This window comes from Ophidiomyces ophidiicola (genome assembly GCF_022830035.1).
Source record: "Ophidiomyces ophidiicola strain CBS 122913 chromosome Unknown scaffold_49, whole genome shotgun sequence".
In the NCBI taxonomy this organism is placed as follows: domain Eukaryota; kingdom Fungi; phylum Ascomycota; class Eurotiomycetes; order Onygenales; family Onygenaceae; genus Ophidiomyces; species Ophidiomyces ophidiicola.
The window spans coordinates 43,105-60,210 of NW_026054689.1; the positions used below are offsets into that span (position 1 = coordinate 43,105).

Sequence of the window (17,106 nt, forward strand, 5' to 3'; positions counted from 1 at the left end):
GATTGAGAACTTTAAAGTTGAATAATTTAATTCTGGAGCCTTAAACTAAAGGCTGGGACAGTGCTAGAGATACTATGATGGCATTGATTCAACATTTTAACAACAGGAGCGTATGAGTCTGGGTATTTATGGGGCCACGGACTTGCATCAGTGAGGTAAACAGGAGAAGATACCCAAGCACCTCTTCCGTATCGCTCAAGTTGCGAGTGTTGCCAGCGTTTCCAATTGGCCTTGATCTGGTGTTTCTTGCGTTGGGTCGGCGCTGCCCTGTGGCTTTTGGGTTTCTTGAGAGGCCATTTGCTTTAACAAAGCAATCTGTTTTCGCAATGAAGAAGCCTTGCGTAACGCTGAGTTGGCTGAGAACTCGGTAAGAGCTCTATCCATCTTTATTTCAACAAGTTCCTTCACATGAGTGGCAAGAGTTCTATCTGTGAAAATGCCCCCGACTCTAAAACTCAGCCAAAGATAGAGTACCAGTGAGCGGTGAAGAAACTCTAAAGAATGTAAATAGTTTTTATCACCAGAAACAGGGGCATCTAAAATCTCCAAATGTAGTTCTGGAATATCAAGTAGAGCCCCGCTTTTATGTTGCGCAACGCAGGTTGCAAAGGCTCGTAACGCTATCGAACTTTCATGGTCAGCTGTCGACGTTGGTGCCGATAAGAAAACAAGCTTATCCGATACACTCAGCCCAGCGACATTGTCTAGAATTTCGAGTACAGCATTTGGGTGGAGTTCACATAAGAAGAAACGCGGATGGGTCTGGGCAACCTTCCATAGCCGCCTCAACACATATTCGAAATGTGTATTTTGAGGGAAATGATTTGAAAAATTAGTTATCATGGAATCTAGAGGAAGAATCCCAGCTGCAGTAATTGGCTCTGCCTCGGATTGCAGCGACTGCTGAATGTGAGGAAGATCGAAGTCGTCAAGGCAGGTGACAAATCCAATATTTTGATCGTTGTTCGGGGACGGCGAAGATGTTTGTGCAAGGTTACTATCAATGGCTGCAGCTGCGCTGCGATAACGACCAGCTCGACCACCGATCTGCTTGACTTGTGACACCGTCAGTCGTTGCACGCCAGTGGGTGTCCTTTTTATGGATGTCTCAAAAATAATACGTTTACAGCTCCTATAATTGGCGTTAGCTGCAGTGCCAATAGAATGATATACATTGGGGGATATCCTACAGATTGAGTCCCATTCCAATAGCGTCACTGGCAACTAAGAAATCGTAATCGTTGTTGGGATCATTGAACAAGTCAGCCTGTTGGGATCTGATTTCCGGAGGTAGACTACCGTAAACTATCGCAGCTCTGCGACCGGTGGTTTTCTCAATTTCTTTCTTTAAAGAATGTATACCTAACCGAGAAAACGAAACAACACAGTCACCTTTCTGCAGCCGAGTAAGATTGCCCTTCAAACTCTTTTTCATGGGAACTAGAGGATTCAAGCGCTGATACTTATGGATTTCGAGTTTGTCGCCCATGAGCGCAGCAAGCTCACTGATTAATGGCACTACCCGTTCCTCGCCGCAAAGATGGATTTCCTTTGCAGGAGCTCCTAGCAGGGCTCTTGTCCATGCCCAGCCTCGCTGAAGATCACCAATCATTTGAATCTCATCGATGACAGCAACGTCAACTTCTTGGCCAAGGGGGGCCATCTCAACGGTGTTACTATAGAGTCGAGGAGGAGTGCCCCCTGGAATTCTCACTTCATCACCAGTAATAAGACCACAAGATATCCCCTTTGCATTAAACCGAGAATACACCTCATGGGCGAGAAGTCGTAGAGGACCTGCATAAAAGCCGCTTTTCGCAGCCTCCAGCTTTTTTAAGGCATGATATGTTTTCCCAGAATTTGTAGGCCCAACGTGCAGGTGGATACTCCGCTGGAGGCTCCGAGCGGCTGGATACCATTCTGCTGGGAATCTAAAATCGGCCGACGCTTTCTCCTCCGTTTCACGACCAGAGAACTGTTGGTCATATTGATAACTTCGAAATTCGGAGGCTAAAATGCGAGCCAAACGGCCTGCTCCAGTATGCACAAAGGTTCCATACAGTTTTTGATGCAGTTCTCTAGAGCTCCCATGGCCAACGGGCTGCGCGCCGGTGGACAAAACCATGTTCTTAAAATCCTCCCAACAGGCCTTTTCTTCTTTTGAGATTCCCTGTTGCTCCAGAGTCTGTAGCGCAGTATCCAGCACAGACTTGAAGCCTTTAGACCGGATGAGTGTTTGTCTTCCTTTCTTCGACTTCTGTGGGGGAGTAAAAGGGGATTGCTATACAATGTTAGACATGTTAAAATAACAAACAATTGACGCATTGCTCCTACTGTACTACCTCGTACCGAAGACCGTATAATAGAGCTTGACTTTCGAGGCTTCCCCCTATCTAGGGGTGCAGTTATGGTAAAAGAACGGCGTGTGAAGCCTGGAGGGAGACACTGTCGTAAAGCGCAAAAAAGACATGGTCTTTGAGCGGTCTTCCATAGTTGCATATCCGTAATTTGTGGAAGAATCAGCAGATAAAATACCACCAGTACTATTTTTCACAGCGCTATGATCAGGGCAGGATATAAGATAAAGATGCGGAGTACTTAAGGGGCCGAAGTCGGTTGTCTGCGAGATTCATTTCCGTAGAACATAAAATCAAAAATGTAAGGTCTGACCAGCCTCCGTATTTGGTAACGGAACGGAATAATATTCTCCAGCAGACTTTGCGCTAGGCTGTTCACAGATTAGCGGGATTCTTGATGATTAGTCAGGGGCCGTCATATGTCACAAATGATCCTGAAAGTCTAAACCGGCGAGTATGAGACGACGATGCGCGGAGGGCGAGGAGGTGACAGTGCCCGTCCTATGCTACTGTTAGGATTTCACTTCCACTTTAACCTATACCCAGCAATTTAGGAGCTATCGCACCCTCATAATCTACTTTTCCCTTGATATACTGTCACCTAACTGAACACTTTCCTTCCCATGACCAACCCCCCACAAGGATGGACGCCTCCTTGATTGAGGTCCAGCGGAAAGGTAAGTACTGATCATGAGGTCGAACAACATAGCTAATATAATGCATAGCCATTCTGGACACTGTCCGGTACACTGCTGAACAAGAAGTGAGCTTCTTTATCACTCCATGAATTTGAACTATTGCTGATTGTTGCCTTCGTTTCAGTGGAAAGTGCTTGTGGTTGATGAAGGGACGAAGAAACTACTAGACAATGCTGTCAAAGAGGATGATATTCTCAATGCAAACGTTACAAGTAGGGCATTCGTTCAGTTAGGTGTATTTTATTCAATGTGAACCACAGCTAATGACTTTCAAGATATCGAGCAGATAGAGCACCGGCGACCAATGAATCCGGATACGGATGCGGTTTATATTCTCTCTCCACTCCCCCACATTGTAGATTGCCTGGTTGCAGATTTAGAACGACGCCGATACAGGAGGGCATTTTTGGTTTGGACATCAAGTGAGCCTCTTGATCTACCGTCTGCCTCTCGGTACGCCTTCCTAATAAAAGTTATTAGAGCTCGATCCACAGCTGCGGAGTAGAATAAATGGATTAAGTGTTGCCCGCGATTTGATTGCCGATTTTCGTTTCGCCAGCATCAATTATTTCCCCAGAGAATCCCATCTTGTGATATTTCGAGATCCGTGGAGCTTCCCGACTCTATACCACCCCGCTTGTAATCACCATGTGCGCGCACATCTTGAGAGCCTAGCTCAAAGGGTATGCCTAATCGTTCTCCTTTTTCTCGATACACTGTATATTTTTTTTACTAACTCTGGTAGATTGTTTCTGTTTGCGCCTCACTTGGTGAATACCCTTTGATTAGGTACTACCGGCCTAGAGACCCAACACACGAGGCAAGCGTTTTATGTTCTCATCTAGCACGCTTTGTTCAAGATGAACTCGACGCTTACGCGAAATATCGACAAGACTTTCCTACGCCCTCTTCGAGACCACGAAGTGTCCTATATATTGTGGACAGATCCATGGATCTAATTACTCCATTGGTGCATGAGTTTACGTATCAAGCGATGGCCCACGATCTTCTACCCATTAAAGAAGGTGAAAAAGTGACCTACAAGACTACTATCAATTCTGGGCAGCCCAACGAGGAAACAAAGGATATGGATATATCCGAAAACGATAACATTTGGGTGGACAGCCGTCATTTACATATGAAAGATTTATTGGGAAAACTTGTAGATGATTTTAACCAATTCATAGCTAAAAACCCTCAGTTTGCGGATAAGTACGGGCGAAATCTTCTCCTCTCTCCTGCCCACTCTCCCCTACATCAGCCCACAGCTGACTGCATTCTTGTAGGGACTCTTCCGCAGATGTTAGTACGATCAGAGACATGCTGGCGGGCTTATCAACTTTTCAAGCTGGGAAGAATTCCTACACTCTACATCTCAATATGGCAGAAGAGTGTATGAAATTATTCCAAGAACGCAACCTACCGGAACTAGCGTCAGTCGAGCAGGTGTGCTATGTCTTTCTCGAAAGTTCATTTTGTAACCCTTTCCTAATACATTGCAGTCCCTTGCTACTGGGTTTGATGAAGATCACCGAAAGCCTAGAAACCTTGCGGACCAAGTAGTCCGCCTTCTCGATGACCCCCGTGTTCAGCCCCAAGATCGCCTAAGGCTAATAATTCTGTACTTACTGTATCGGGGTGGTCTTCTTGGAGCCGATATTAAGAAGCTTCTTGCTCACTCTCAACTTCCTCCTCAGGATGCCGAAGTGATATATAATTTCGATCTGCTCGGGGCACGGGTTGAAAAGCCCCTTAACGATACCAGACAACCAAACCCTCCTTTATTTACTCAAAAGCCACCGACGCAAATAAGTGATGACGACACAAGCTTATCAAGGTTCGAGCCCAATATAAAATTAATGTTGCAAGACCAAATACGAGGAACCTTGGATACCACAGTATTTCCTTCGACACGCCAAATGGACGAGGATGGGCATGGCCAAGACACTACGTCTCAGGCATCTCTCCGAAGTGCGAAACCAACCTGGGCCCGGACTCGTCCTTCTGCTGGCGAACCTCGACAGAGAATTATTGTTTTTATGGCCGGGGGTGCAACATATTCAGAAGCTCGTTCTTGTTACGAAATATCTCGTGCGCATAATAAAGATGTATATCTGGTAACATCTCATATGCTTACTCCTGGTTTATTCTTACGACAGGTTGGAGACCTTAGTGTTGATAAACGTCGTCTTAATCTTCCCGCTGAGCAGCCAAAACCACAGGCTCCCTCGCATATATTTGAAAGGGATCCACCCCCCAATGTGCATCCTCCACAATCGCAGCCACCGCAGCAACTTCAAAAGCAGCCATCATCTACGATAGCGCCTCTGGCACCTCCAACTACCGGCCTTGCTGCCTTGACAATGAGCTCGCAGGATGACCCACGCAGAGTGAAATCGCTGCAAGAAGCAGCACCCACTCGACCAAATCCGGTGTCGTCGAAAAGTGAAGCGAAACTCGTAAAGAAAGATAAGGACAAGGACAAGAAAGACAGGGATAAGGATAAGAAGGACAAGGATAGGGATAAGAAGGACAAGGAAAAGAAGAAACGGTTCTTTAAGTAGCTTCATAGATGAGTTCTTGCCGTTATTGTTAAGACATTCCCTTCTGTGAGCCTACTTTGCTTGTCCATATAATCATCCATACTTTTTCCAAATTTTCAAGACCGTCCTCCGAAGAACCTTTTGTCCCATCATTTGAAAGGGGCTCTAAGAGCCCCCCAGCTGTGTATTAATAGGTAGAAAAGGGATAAGTGTCTGGATTTGTAGATCTGGCTAGAGGGTTTGAGTATCATTATGGAAGAGTAGCCTCAAAACATGGAATATAGTTCAAACAGAACTTAGATAGCAACAGTTGATGCCGGATCAGTAGTGGAAGCGGTGTTTTGACAAGGCAGTAATAGAGTTGGGGGGGGGGGGGGGGGGGGGGGGGGGGAGGAGGGGGAGGGGGGGGGGGAGGGGGGGGGCTATTTACGAATTTCCAGCCAGTTAAGCTCAACTCTGAAGCGGCAGTGGACTCGATATGAAGCGCATATCAGATATAACGAGAGTGAGGCACACGCTCATTTATACCCAAGTATGGGTATCTCAAAACGTCTTTCTCGTGTTATAAAAGTCAGGTTGGCTGTTTCTACATAGAATTTTCGAGGCCTTTCAGTATATCTGTATATCTATTAAAATGGAGAACAGACAATTTGCAATCGAGAAGGTACATTAAGCACCACTTAAATATTTTTCTACGTCTTCGGAAGCATAGAATAGTTCTCTGAGCTTATCTGATTTTCTCTTTTCCTCGGCATCTTTTTGCTTGACCTGTTTTGCGTTTAGTTTGCCAATTGTTCTCCGGTTTTCTCTTTCCTGCTTCTCCAGATCAGTCAACCTCTTGACGTCCACACCGAGACCCGTAGTATCACGCTTGAACTCTGCTTTGATGGGCACCCGAATCCCACTGCCGTTTGGTCCTAGGCCAACACGGGCATCTGGGTCCCAGCCGTAGGAAGAGAGGTACTTGTATCCGTGCCGGGTGCGGTCGATAGCGGAGGGCGGGTGAGAGTGGGGGAGGCTGACTTGGTGAACGAGAGAGCTTTCATGTGGATGAGGCGGATATCTTCTATCCGATACCGCGGGTGGTAGCTGTGACAACGGTAGATTGCAGATATCGCAAAGCCTTCGTGAAGGGTCTTCAGGTGCTGTCGTGGATGGGATTTGGGGCGGTGTAGAGCGATCAGGAGCGGTGGCAGGGGCGGAGCTGGAAGATCTGGATAGCACAATAGAAAGATACTCTTCTCCTAGGGTTCCTGAACCTGAATCTGCTGAGCGTGGTCCTGGCGTCGAAGATGCGGTTACTGGTGCAAAGAGAGAGTCATTGTCGGGCGCAGAGGGTGCGTCTGTTGGACGAACAAACAAGACTCGCTTTCTTTTTATTCCTGCGCCGAAAATAGATTGGTCTTCTAAGGGGAGAAAATATTCTTCGTCGTCAGCCATTTCGCAGTATCGACTCGGGGGTAGAGCACAGACGCGGGCAGAAGCGTCGAAAAAAAGGAGCTTCCAAACGACGTCATTTGGCGTTTAGTTACATACATACGGATCCGTACTCCGTACTCCGTACTGATTTTACCAACACCAGCTCAAGCATCACGAAAGCAGCCGGCAAACACAACGACGAAACACGGATAGCCCTACAATTGTTGGCTGTCAGTGACCCGCCTTCGCCTAGTGCGGCCATACCTTCACAATGCCTATGCCACTCATCTCCCACGCGGTCAGCAATGGTCTCTCATCATTTCCATACATATATCCCGCTATCAAGACAGTGTCGGCCATTGCCACCATCTCGCTGCTCAAACGATACTTTGGCGGTGCGATCAATAAATCAAACAGAGTGATGCACTCGAAGGTGGTTATGATTACGGTACATATGCACTTCTATACCCTTTTCAAGTACTATTCTAATCCCTATGGTTTGTTTAGGGTGGCACCTCAGGCATCGGTGCCTCGATAGTTCACGATCTAGCATCTCGTGGCGCTCAGATAATTATTCTCACCCAGCATCCTCCCACCGATCCATTTCTCGTCGACTACATTGAAGATGTCCGCGCCAGCACCAACAATGAACTCATTTATGCTGAGCAGGTGGACCTTTCCTCACTCCACTCAATCCGGCGTTTTGCTACAAAATGGGTAGATAATGCACCTCCTCGACGGCTGGATATAGTTATTCTTTGTGGAAATACGATGACACCCCCATCGTCCTTGGAATCGCGAAAATCGGTTGATGGGCTAAACGAAGAATGGCAGGTCAATTACCTAGCAAATTTTCATTTATTAAGTATATTAAGCCCTGCACTACGAGCTCAGCCACAGGACCGTGATATCAGAGTTATTCTTGCTACTTGCTCAAGCTACATTGGAGCGGAATTGGACTTTGAGACACTGGACGTGAGGACATTGGAAAAGAGACAGAACTCAAATCCGAAAAGGCAGCATGACCACAAAGCTGGTGAAAAAATCTCGAATTCTAGCAGCGGCATATACGCTACATCAAAGCTTGCTCTAATGATTTTTGCGAGATCATTCCAGGCCCACTTGGCAAATTATGATAATATAAAACAGCCCAAAAAACTAAGAGCCTGCAATTCACGTGTACTTGTTGTTGACCCTGGGTTTTCGCGAACACCTGGGACCAGACGATGGCTTTCTCGCGGGTCACTGTTGGGACTGCTTATCTACATTATTACATGGCCAATCTGGTGGTTACTGCTAAAATCACCCCAGCAAGGGGCACAGAGCTTCCTTTCAGCCGCCATGGAGCCCACTCTCAGTGCGGTAGGTGAGACGGAGGAAGATAAGAAGAGGCGAACACTGGGAATTGCCGGTGGTTGCTTGATTAAAGAATGTAAGGAAAGAATGGTTTTGAGAAACGAGATTATGAATGATGCGATTGCCGAGAAACTATGGAAGTTCAGCCAAGAGCAGATCCAGGCAGCAGAGAAAGAAAGTGCGTTAAGAAGAGCAGCCGAGAAAAATAAGGAAAAGGGGGATCAGATGGAAGAGAAGAAGGATGAGTCCGATAAAAAAGTATTGTCAAAGGGGAAAATACAAAATTAATATGAAATCAATTGCGGATGTACTTGTGCTAGTCATAAAATACGCAGGTTAACGGTGTTATGTATATAGAGGATAAAGGGAGTGCTAGTATTCGACACGCTTAATTGGCAGAAGTCCTATTAAAACGATAGTACCTCTCTCATTCAGTTTATATGTGATCTTATTGGGTTTCAATTGAAATTTAAAACATACTTTAAATGTTAAAATCATAACAGTGGCCAGTCTATATATTTATTACTATCCTATACTACATCAGATATGCTCTTTTGCGTTCAGGGTTTTGAACTGGCTTTGAGTTTTTCCAAAAGGTCTTCTGGTGGCGATTGTCTATATCCCTGAGGGTTGTTTTCTGTCCACCGCCACAAGTCCTCGCAAGCTTGTTCAAGCGTTCTTTGAGCTTTCCATCCTAATTCACGGTTGGCACGAGATGGGTTGCTAGTCAGGTCAAGAACATCACCATCACGGCGAGCAACGACTTCATAGGGCAAGTCACGGCCTACTGCCTTGCTGAATCCCTTGATGATATCGTAGACAGTGCTGCCTTTGCCAGTACCCAAGTTCCATGCACGGACGCCTGGGTGGTGGTCACGAAGATAGTTAAGGGCTTCCAGGTGGCCAGCAGCAAGGTCGAGGATGTGAATATAATCACGAATGGCTGTACCGTCTCGGGAAGCATAGTCTGATATCAAGTATTAGGGCAGGGTTCTTCACAGGAATTGCTGATAACATACCATCACCAAAAACCAAAAGTTTCTCTCTTTTCCCAGTAGCCACCTGTGCAAGTAATGGAAGTAAGTTATACGGTACTCCCTGTGGATCTTCACCCATGATGCCACTAGGGTGCGCGCCTGCGGGGTTGAAATACCGCAACAAGGCGGCGTTCCACTTCTCAACGTCTTGTGTTTTCCCAGCTTTTGTCGCATTGCTACGCTGGGCGTTGATAACATCCGTTATGGCCGTTTCGGCGAAGACCTTAGTGTTCCCGTACGGGTTTGTTGGCCCGAGTGGGCATTCTTCCGGGATGGGTATCATGTTCTCGAATCGCGTCGCATCTCCATAGACGGTGGCGGAGCTAGAAAACACGATATTGGTGACATTGTGGCGGACCATTGAGTGCAGCAGACACAAGGTGCCGTAGACATTGGTATTGTAGTAATCCAGAGGCTTCTCGACGGATTCTCCAACGGCCTAGCAGAGAATAAGCATCACGTATGGGTCGTATCGTGGAGAACGTCCTAATACCTTCAGTGCCGCAAAGTGAATCACGCTGTCGATTTGGGGATTCTCCTCGAACAAGCGGTCGAAGGCAGCCTCATCCGTTACGTTCAGCTTGAAGAAGCCAGGGCGTTTGCCGCAAAGCAGCTCGATCCGATTGAGCACCTCATCCGAGGAATTATACAAACTGTCTGCGATAACAACATCGTAGCCCGCCTCCAGGAGCGCAAGAGCGGTGAAAGAGCCAATGTAACCCGTTCCTCTACCAATTCCGACCGGGCGTCCCGACGCGACATTAGCGATGCGGCCAATACGCACCCCGCAGCGGCTGCATATCTAGCTGCGCCTGCAATGGGGAAAAACGACGGCGGAGACAGCAACGACAGCTTACCCGGTAACGAGAACACTTCCTTTAGCCATTGAGATTTGTGCGACGTATGCGCTCTTGTGCGAACAGCGGTTGATGCGGAGACGGAGGATGGGGATTTGGAGGCGGGGTAGGATTTAGTGAATCAGCTGTAACTATAGGGGCAGATCCTCAAACGTCGATGCGCGGGCACAGGTCGCTAGGACGAGGGAAACCAGAGAGCAAGGAGCGAGGCTGGTGCTGGCTCTTCTATCTTATATGGATTTATGTTGCCGGGTGGATGGAGGTGTTTTGGACCGTCAACATCGGCCTTGTGGGCGCCAGCCTTGTCCTGGCTTCAAGAACGCGTCATTAAAGACAGGCATATACGGGCGTCATCGTATACACCTCCAGGGGCCATGTAAAATGGACATTCGCAGTCAAGGGCCCTGGTAACTAACTAAATAACCAGCCGCATTAGGTTTTTGAGGAGCTACAGTTTAAGATACAGTGAGCCTGGTATGCCTCGCCGAACATGGACAGACACATCTGCCCGCCATTACACCAAAGAATCTATTCACGATGGGGGTGGGAACGATGGCGTGTTTCGAGGGGCGTGTAGAGCGCTGGCGACTCACGCACCCAGTTCGGACACTCTCTCTCGGCTTCGCGGACCATCCAGTTCGCCCAGTCTCTCCGCTCCAAGAAGAGGTTCCAGTGTCCGTCGCCCACATAGCCCGCCTTAGCAATATAACCGTCTTCTGGCGAATCCTTGAGCACCGGGACCCTAGCCAGAGTCCAGTCGATGCTGGCGCCATCTTCCTTGAACACTTTTTCAATTCCTAAAACCTCAAGCTGCGCAATTCGAGCAAAGATGAATATTAAGAGATATGTCAGTAGCCTGGAGAATGCGAAGGAGTCATGGGGATCATAGCAACTGATTGTGGTCATAGCAATGATCCGATGGACGTTCAAGGTCCGCATCAGTCTGAGGATAAGCCGGTAGCCAGCTATGAGCTCGCCCTTAAACCCCCATGGTCCGTTCGGTCCAATCGACGAGAGAATTACATCTTGGCCTTTAATTGCGCTGGTAAGAGATGCCTCGTCGGCCAGAGTGCCCTCATATATCTTTGCGATTATCAGTGCATGTGAATCAATATGCTACGCGGCGAAGTGGCTGGCATATTACCGTAACTCCAATCGAACTTTTTAGATCCTCAGGAACTCGGTTTGCATCTCTGACATGCAGTGTCACGAAGTGCCCACGTTCTAGCGCTTTTCGAGCTGTCCATGCACCCACAGATCCAGTGCCTCCAAAAATAAGGATGTTCATGCTGACGACTGATGAAGTCAATTGCGGGCGATAACTCCTTTGCCCAAACCCGGGCACACAGGAATACAATCAGCGGCAAATGCTATCGTCCAATTGTTGGCCCAGTTAATCGTCTTCCACTATGCAAGTGATTGACGGTCAGGTAGTGTTGTAATCACACACCGTCGTGTAGCCAGCGGGTGTGATGAAGGACTAGAAGAGGTCAGTTGATAGAGCGTGGGTGTGTACGAAACAATAAGTGGCGATCGCTTGATATCACCAAACAATGACGTTAACCGGAATACATGCTTTTCCGCGTCCGGTTGAGGCTTGATAAGCAGCGGCTGTTGATTGGGGGGCACGGAGTGCGAAAACAGTACAAGTTAACTCTAATACACATGAGCTGAGCGTGAAGCATAGATGTGCATGTACATACATAAATACACAGGTTGACAGCCAGACCAAAGTCTGATCGACAGCAAGAGGCAATTTTTGCGGATAATGCATCTAATTACCGAAGCAGACGACCCACACGAAGCTATGCAAGTCATTCGAAATGCAGTACCAACTACAACACGCTATGCAGAGCAGAAAGAAGAACAGCAATTTGGGCAGGATGAATCCCTTCCACAAGCCCTGCTAGACAATCGACATGGCGTTCCGGATAATAACATATTGAATGCAAGAGAGGATACGTTGCCAAACATAAAATACGAATATATCGAGAAATGCATGGTATAAAAGACAATCATTGTGTATAGTAAAAAACACCTTTTAGCCCAATAGTTCGACGTCAAGGCCGATTGCACGCATAAACAAATTAACATTTCCAAGTCGCTGGCTTGCCATGTCAGCGGGCAGAGTCTTACTCTGTGCAACAGTTTCTAATACTCGGTTTCTAATGCGCATGTCAGTATGCATGTCTCCACAAATCGTACCATAGGATATACAAGGATAAAATACTTACTTTACAGCAATGACCAGCCGTTGTTGTTGTTCCGGACTAGCCCCAAGACCAACGGCGGCAAGAAATTGCCACACATACATGTCATCACCGCTGTTGATGCTTCCAGGAAAAATATCACTCAAAATTGGTTCGAGGCGGTCAAAGAGTTGGTTATAGAGGTCTGTCCATTGTTGCCACTCTTCATTATCGACAGTCCCTGCCTCTTTGACTAACTCAGCACGGCTTAGTAGCATTGTCAGAACACCAAGTCCAACCCGTGTTCGAGAAACCGCGTGAATATTTGTCCGGTAAATGACAAGGCCAAGAAGACCAATGATGATCTTTAAGGGTGCCTCATTGACGTATCCCAGTAAGCTTGGCATCACGGTCTGTGAAAACAAATCAATTTCTTCACGGACGGGGCCAGGAGGCTGAGTTTCTCCGGGCTGCAGTTGTGCTCGTTGAACGACATCTAAAACATCTAGGTGCACAATAATCATCGTCAAAATTGTGACACGCTGTTCTTGCTCCATGTGACGGAAAATACGGGGGATGACTTTCTTTCCTTTCGGGTATGACAAGAGTGCGATAAAAGGGTGGGGTGTTTGAGATCCGGGGAAAATTGGTTCGTGGACTTTCATGTCAACCCAAAGCTTTCGGTTCAGATCGCCCATCCTTTTCCTCCATTCCATGTGTTTTTCTACTGCCTCTGCGTCTTCGGCATCCGGTGGTGGCGGCATTTTTCGTTCATGATCTTCCATTCTCATCAAGGTATCATATGCCTTTTCAATATTATTTAGAATCGATTTCCGATCGCTGGGGCTCAGGCGGGTTTGGGTGTCCTTCTTAGCATTTGCAGGCTTTTGGCCGTCGGCGCTGTCTGGACGTTTGATGTTAAGCAATGTCCTTGGTGTTTTCGCATTGCTAAACGAGATTTTCCCTAAACTTCCCTCGATTATCAGCTGCTTGTTCTTTGGCCTCAACTTTGCCGCTTCGACTGCACGTTGCACTTGTTGCTGCATCCGTTGCATGTGGTTATCCGCATTCTGGTATTGCCGGCGGCCCATACCCCCAGTTCGGTTTCCAGTTTGAAAAAGGTAGGTTTGAGCAAAATGACCCAGAGGCTGTCGGGGATGCTGTCGCGGAGCGCCACGAATCTGGCTATACACCTGGTAGTAGAAATCCTCTGACAAAAGAACGTCAGCATCCGATTCTTCCGTATTCCCACTTGCTGACACAAGCTGTTGTAGCTGTATCCGGGTAATAAAGTTCTTATCTTGTGGGGTCATGAGGCCATTCCCTTTGGACAAAAGATGGATTTTATGATTTCGTTTAGCACGTTTCGCGTCCTCTGCCAACAGCGCATTACGCTGTTCCTCCGACAGCTTCGGGAATTGAAGATGGGCAGTAGCAAGAGAAGAAGGAGGTGCAGGAAGAGGTGGTTGGAGCTGGGGGAAGTGGTTCTGAATTTGAGGCCCAATTGGTATGTGGGGTGGAATATTCGGTGGACGGTTGTGATGCAGCATTTGAGGGGGAACATTTGGTATCAAAGGCGGCTCTGGAAAGGGCCGAGGCGGGGCTTGCTGGAAATTTTGCGGCAAGTGCGCATCCCGAACAGGTGGGTGGTGTTGACGTTGATCCAAGGGGGCAAAGTCCTTGTGAGGGAGATGGTGAAAAGCCTCAGGCGGTGGAAAGGGCTGGTCATGATATCGTATATTGGGAGGAATTGGAGGAGGAATTGCAGAGGGAATTGGCAAAGCAGAAGGCTGCTCTGCCTTCGGTTCCGATTTGTGGGTTTGGGCACGCATTTGAGCTTCAACTTCTTCCAGGCTCATCACCTTCCTCGCTGGGGCGGCCCCTTTTGTTTGGTCGACTGGCCTTTGCTTTTGCGTAATCCCAGTACCCCATACGCTTGATTTTGCTTGAATCTCCGGGATATATCCAGGATCCTGATATGGTTCATATCCCGTTCTTTTGGGCTTTGAGGGCTCGGCAGCCTTCGTGAACGATACGGGCTGTTCTGTATGGTGCTTCAGGTTGTATATGACTTGCTCTTCACCAAGGACGTTTGTCATTTGAGCTGTGTTGCCAAAAAAGTCAAAATCTTTTCCCACAGGCGCTCCCTCATCGCCGGCAGCGGCGCCGAAGGTGTCATCGTTGAAAGCATCCTGGGCGTCGTCAAGCCGATCTCCCAGTCCGTCATAAGTATCTTCAAAATCTATGCTAAATATTGTGTCAGCTGGCGCCCATAATTCGTAGTTTGTTCCGCAGAGGCCTACACGTCGTCTCCATGGGCGGTGGCGCGGGCGACTTCAGCGAAAGGATCTGGGGTTTCAAAAATACCCCTCGACGCCAGCGGCGGTGGGCGCCCATCCGGAAGCGTCGCATCAAATCCGAAAAACGACATGCTGGTGTCTATGAAGGTGCAATTGGGGCCCACGTCGGGGGGGTTGAAGGATATACAAGCGTTTTGCGTCAGGAGTGTTCTAACAAACTCTTTCCCGAATGAGTCCCCGGTGGCATCACGTAATCTGGGATGGATGAGTCAGCGCACGCGGGCAGTCTGCAGCGGCCATCAACGCAGTACCGCTAGCCGTATATCTGACCCCTCGCGACCCATGGTCTTTGTTTTAGTGCTAACTCTTTCAGGAACCTTCGCGGCCAGACTCCCGGGCTGGCGCACGGCTTCCTCACGCCAACAAAAGTTTATTACGACTCGGTACGGAGCTGGGAACTCTAAAATACAGAGCAATAAGACTGCCGCGTTTGCTCTTCGCTTGCAGCCGCCTGGCCATTTGTCTGGCGCCTTGCAGCCCAAGTAATTTTTTCCTTTCTTCATCATCCATCACTCCGATGACATGATATGTACTACGGTTCCTTAGAATAATAACTCCTTTCATTCTCCCCTTGAGGCTATTTTGAAGGCCGCTCGTTCTCTATAACCACTCGTTGCCACAAGACGCTGGCTGCGAGGCCCTCCCTTATCCAACAATGTCGGGAAAATACATACGGTATATCTTCTTTGCTGTGATAGTAAGTGACGGTGTTATGCTTGTATAGCGCAAGGCTGATTATCGATAAGGGAATCGCGGTCCTACATTTCATCGCTTCATCGATTCCCGGGCCGGACTCGCTCATTTCCACCGCAAAGCCACGCCCTACAGTTCAACATAGTGGCTCCCCCCCGAAACCCAACAAGAACGGCGAATTACATATACAAACCGCTCACTTACCCGCAAAGACACCCGCAATTAGTCTTGCCCCTCCTCCTAAAACCAATGAGCCGGCTGGAACCGCGGGCTCTGATCGCGCGAATGCTACATTCGTCTCTCTGGTCAGGGACTCGGATCTCTGGGATATGATACATTCCATTCGACAGATTGAAGACCGGTTTAATCGGAACTACCATTACGACTGGGTTTTTCTCAACGATGGTGACTTCAGTGAAGAATTTAAGAAACTTACCTCTAGTTTCGTCTCAGGCAAAGCTCATTACGGTAAAATCCCGACAGAGCACTGGTCGTACCCCGAATGGATCGACCAAACTAAGGCTGCTGAGGCACGTAGAATAATGGAAGAGAAGAAGATTATCTACGGCGGTTCGTCGAGCTACAGACACATGTGTCGCTACGAATCCGGCTTCTTTTTCAGACATGAACTTATGCTGAATTACGATTACTATTGGCGTGTAGAACCCAGTGTCAAATACTTCTGTGATGTTGGGTTCGATGCTTTCAAGTTTATGAGGGATAACAAGAAAAAATACAGCTTTGTACTCAGTTTGCATGAATATAAAGAAACTGTCCTAACGCTATGGGATAGTGTCAAAAAGTTCATGGAGAAACACCCTGAGCATATTGTTGAGGGAAACAACATGGAGTTTGTGACAGAGGATGGGGGTAAAACTTATAACATGTGCCATTTCGTATGCTCCCCTTCTCCTCAGCGCCTTGACTGCTAAATTTCTAACGTCAAGTCTAGTGGTCCAATTTTGAAATTGGCGATTTGAACTGGCTCCGTTCTAAGGCATACTTGGATTATTTTGAATCTCTTGACAGAGATGGTGGTTTTTTCTACGAAAGATGGGGCGATGCGCCTGTGCATTCCATTGCTGCATCGTTGTTGTTAAAGAAGGAGGAAGTCCATTTCTTCGATGAAATTGGGTACTACCATGTCCCTTTTACGCACTGCCCAACTGGCCTGGACAGAAAAATGAAATTAAAATGCTCGTGCCAGTCGAAGGATAATTTTGATTGGAAAGGTCATTCATGTGAGTTTCTTCCCGGGCTGCATAATCTCTATATGCTAATTGCATGCCATTAGGCACAACTCGATTCCATGACCTTCTTAAGCTGCAGAAGCCCAAAGGGTTTGAACAAGAAATGTAATCGACACGACCTTAGCGCGAATTTAGGCGTCTGTTCCACGGAGTAATCTAACGCCATACTTCTTCTTGGTACTCCTACCCTTCCTGCTCCCCGACATTGCGCTTTCCTTGCACTAGCCTTCCACTAGCCTTCCTGAATCCATATTATCGGGTAGGGCTGTGCATAATGGCAACTTTGTCAACTTCATTTATATTTTGTTATATTTTTTTGTGGCATTTTTATGGGTAAATTGTACAAG

General features: G+C 47.6%; 8 protein-coding genes across 8 annotated transcripts; 3 read left to right on the plus strand and 5 right to left on the minus strand.

The window, feature by feature from the left end:
- Nucleotides 1-195: 195 nt before the first annotated feature.
- Nucleotides 196-2,491, minus strand: SUV3 (RNA helicase; the record flags this gene model as incomplete). The annotated part of the gene is made up of 4 exons (XM_049255665.1): nucleotides 196-1,132; nucleotides 1,191-2,281; nucleotides 2,335-2,389; nucleotides 2,469-2,491. 4 exons carry the CDS (start codon nucleotides 2,489-2,491, stop codon nucleotides 196-198), a joined length of 2,106 nt encoding a protein of 701 aa, XP_049105359.1.
- Nucleotides 2,492-3,000: 509 nt separating this feature from the next.
- Nucleotides 3,001-5,619, plus strand: sec1 (syntaxin binding protein 1; the record flags this gene model as incomplete). Its single annotated transcript, XM_049255666.1, has 8 exons — nucleotides 3,001-3,034; nucleotides 3,083-3,120; nucleotides 3,180-3,267; nucleotides 3,331-3,477; nucleotides 3,536-3,738; nucleotides 3,801-4,267; nucleotides 4,342-4,501; nucleotides 4,558-5,619. 8 exons carry the CDS (start codon nucleotides 3,001-3,003, stop codon nucleotides 5,617-5,619), a joined length of 2,199 nt encoding a protein of 732 aa, XP_049105360.1.
- A 648-nt stretch (nucleotides 5,620-6,267) lies between these two features.
- LOZ57_006652 (uncharacterized protein) lies at nucleotides 6,268-7,038 on the minus strand (the record flags this gene model as incomplete). Its single annotated transcript, XM_049255667.1, has 1 exon — nucleotides 6,268-7,038. One exon carries the CDS (start codon nucleotides 7,036-7,038, stop codon nucleotides 6,268-6,270), a length of 771 nt encoding a protein of 256 aa, XP_049105361.1.
- A 250-nt stretch (nucleotides 7,039-7,288) lies between these two features.
- LOZ57_006653 (uncharacterized protein) lies at nucleotides 7,289-8,661 on the plus strand (the record flags this gene model as incomplete). The annotated part of the gene is made up of 2 exons (XM_049255668.1): nucleotides 7,289-7,465; nucleotides 7,525-8,661. The coding sequence occupies 2 exons, from the start codon at nucleotides 7,289-7,291 to the stop codon at nucleotides 8,659-8,661; spliced, it is 1,314 nt and encodes a 437-aa protein (XP_049105362.1).
- Nucleotides 8,662-8,933: 272 nt separating this feature from the next.
- On the minus strand, nucleotides 8,934-10,296 carry GAL10 (UDP-glucose-4-epimerase; the record flags this gene model as incomplete). Its single annotated transcript, XM_049255669.1, has 4 exons — nucleotides 8,934-9,340; nucleotides 9,393-9,849; nucleotides 9,904-10,204; nucleotides 10,268-10,296. 4 exons carry the CDS (start codon nucleotides 10,294-10,296, stop codon nucleotides 8,934-8,936), a joined length of 1,194 nt encoding a protein of 397 aa, XP_049105363.1.
- A 499-nt stretch (nucleotides 10,297-10,795) lies between these two features.
- LOZ57_006655 (uncharacterized protein) lies at nucleotides 10,796-11,555 on the minus strand (the record flags this gene model as incomplete). Its single annotated transcript, XM_049255670.1, has 2 exons — nucleotides 10,796-11,350; nucleotides 11,412-11,555. 2 exons carry the CDS (start codon nucleotides 11,553-11,555, stop codon nucleotides 10,796-10,798), a joined length of 699 nt encoding a protein of 232 aa, XP_049105364.1.
- Nucleotides 11,556-12,308: 753 nt separating this feature from the next.
- Nucleotides 12,309-14,887, minus strand: PAT1 (DNA topoisomerase 2-associated protein pat1; the record flags this gene model as incomplete). The annotated part of the gene is made up of 3 exons (XM_049255671.1): nucleotides 12,309-12,432; nucleotides 12,502-14,703; nucleotides 14,760-14,887. 3 exons carry the CDS (start codon nucleotides 14,885-14,887, stop codon nucleotides 12,309-12,311), a joined length of 2,454 nt encoding a protein of 817 aa, XP_049105365.1.
- Nucleotides 14,888-15,471: 584 nt separating this feature from the next.
- On the plus strand, nucleotides 15,472-16,868 carry KRE2 (alpha 1,2-mannosyltransferase 2.4.1; the record flags this gene model as incomplete). The annotated part of the gene is made up of 4 exons (XM_049255672.1): nucleotides 15,472-15,491; nucleotides 15,541-16,405; nucleotides 16,462-16,750; nucleotides 16,804-16,868. 4 exons carry the CDS (start codon nucleotides 15,472-15,474, stop codon nucleotides 16,866-16,868), a joined length of 1,239 nt encoding a protein of 412 aa, XP_049105366.1.
- Nucleotides 16,869-17,106: the final 238 nt, after the last annotated feature.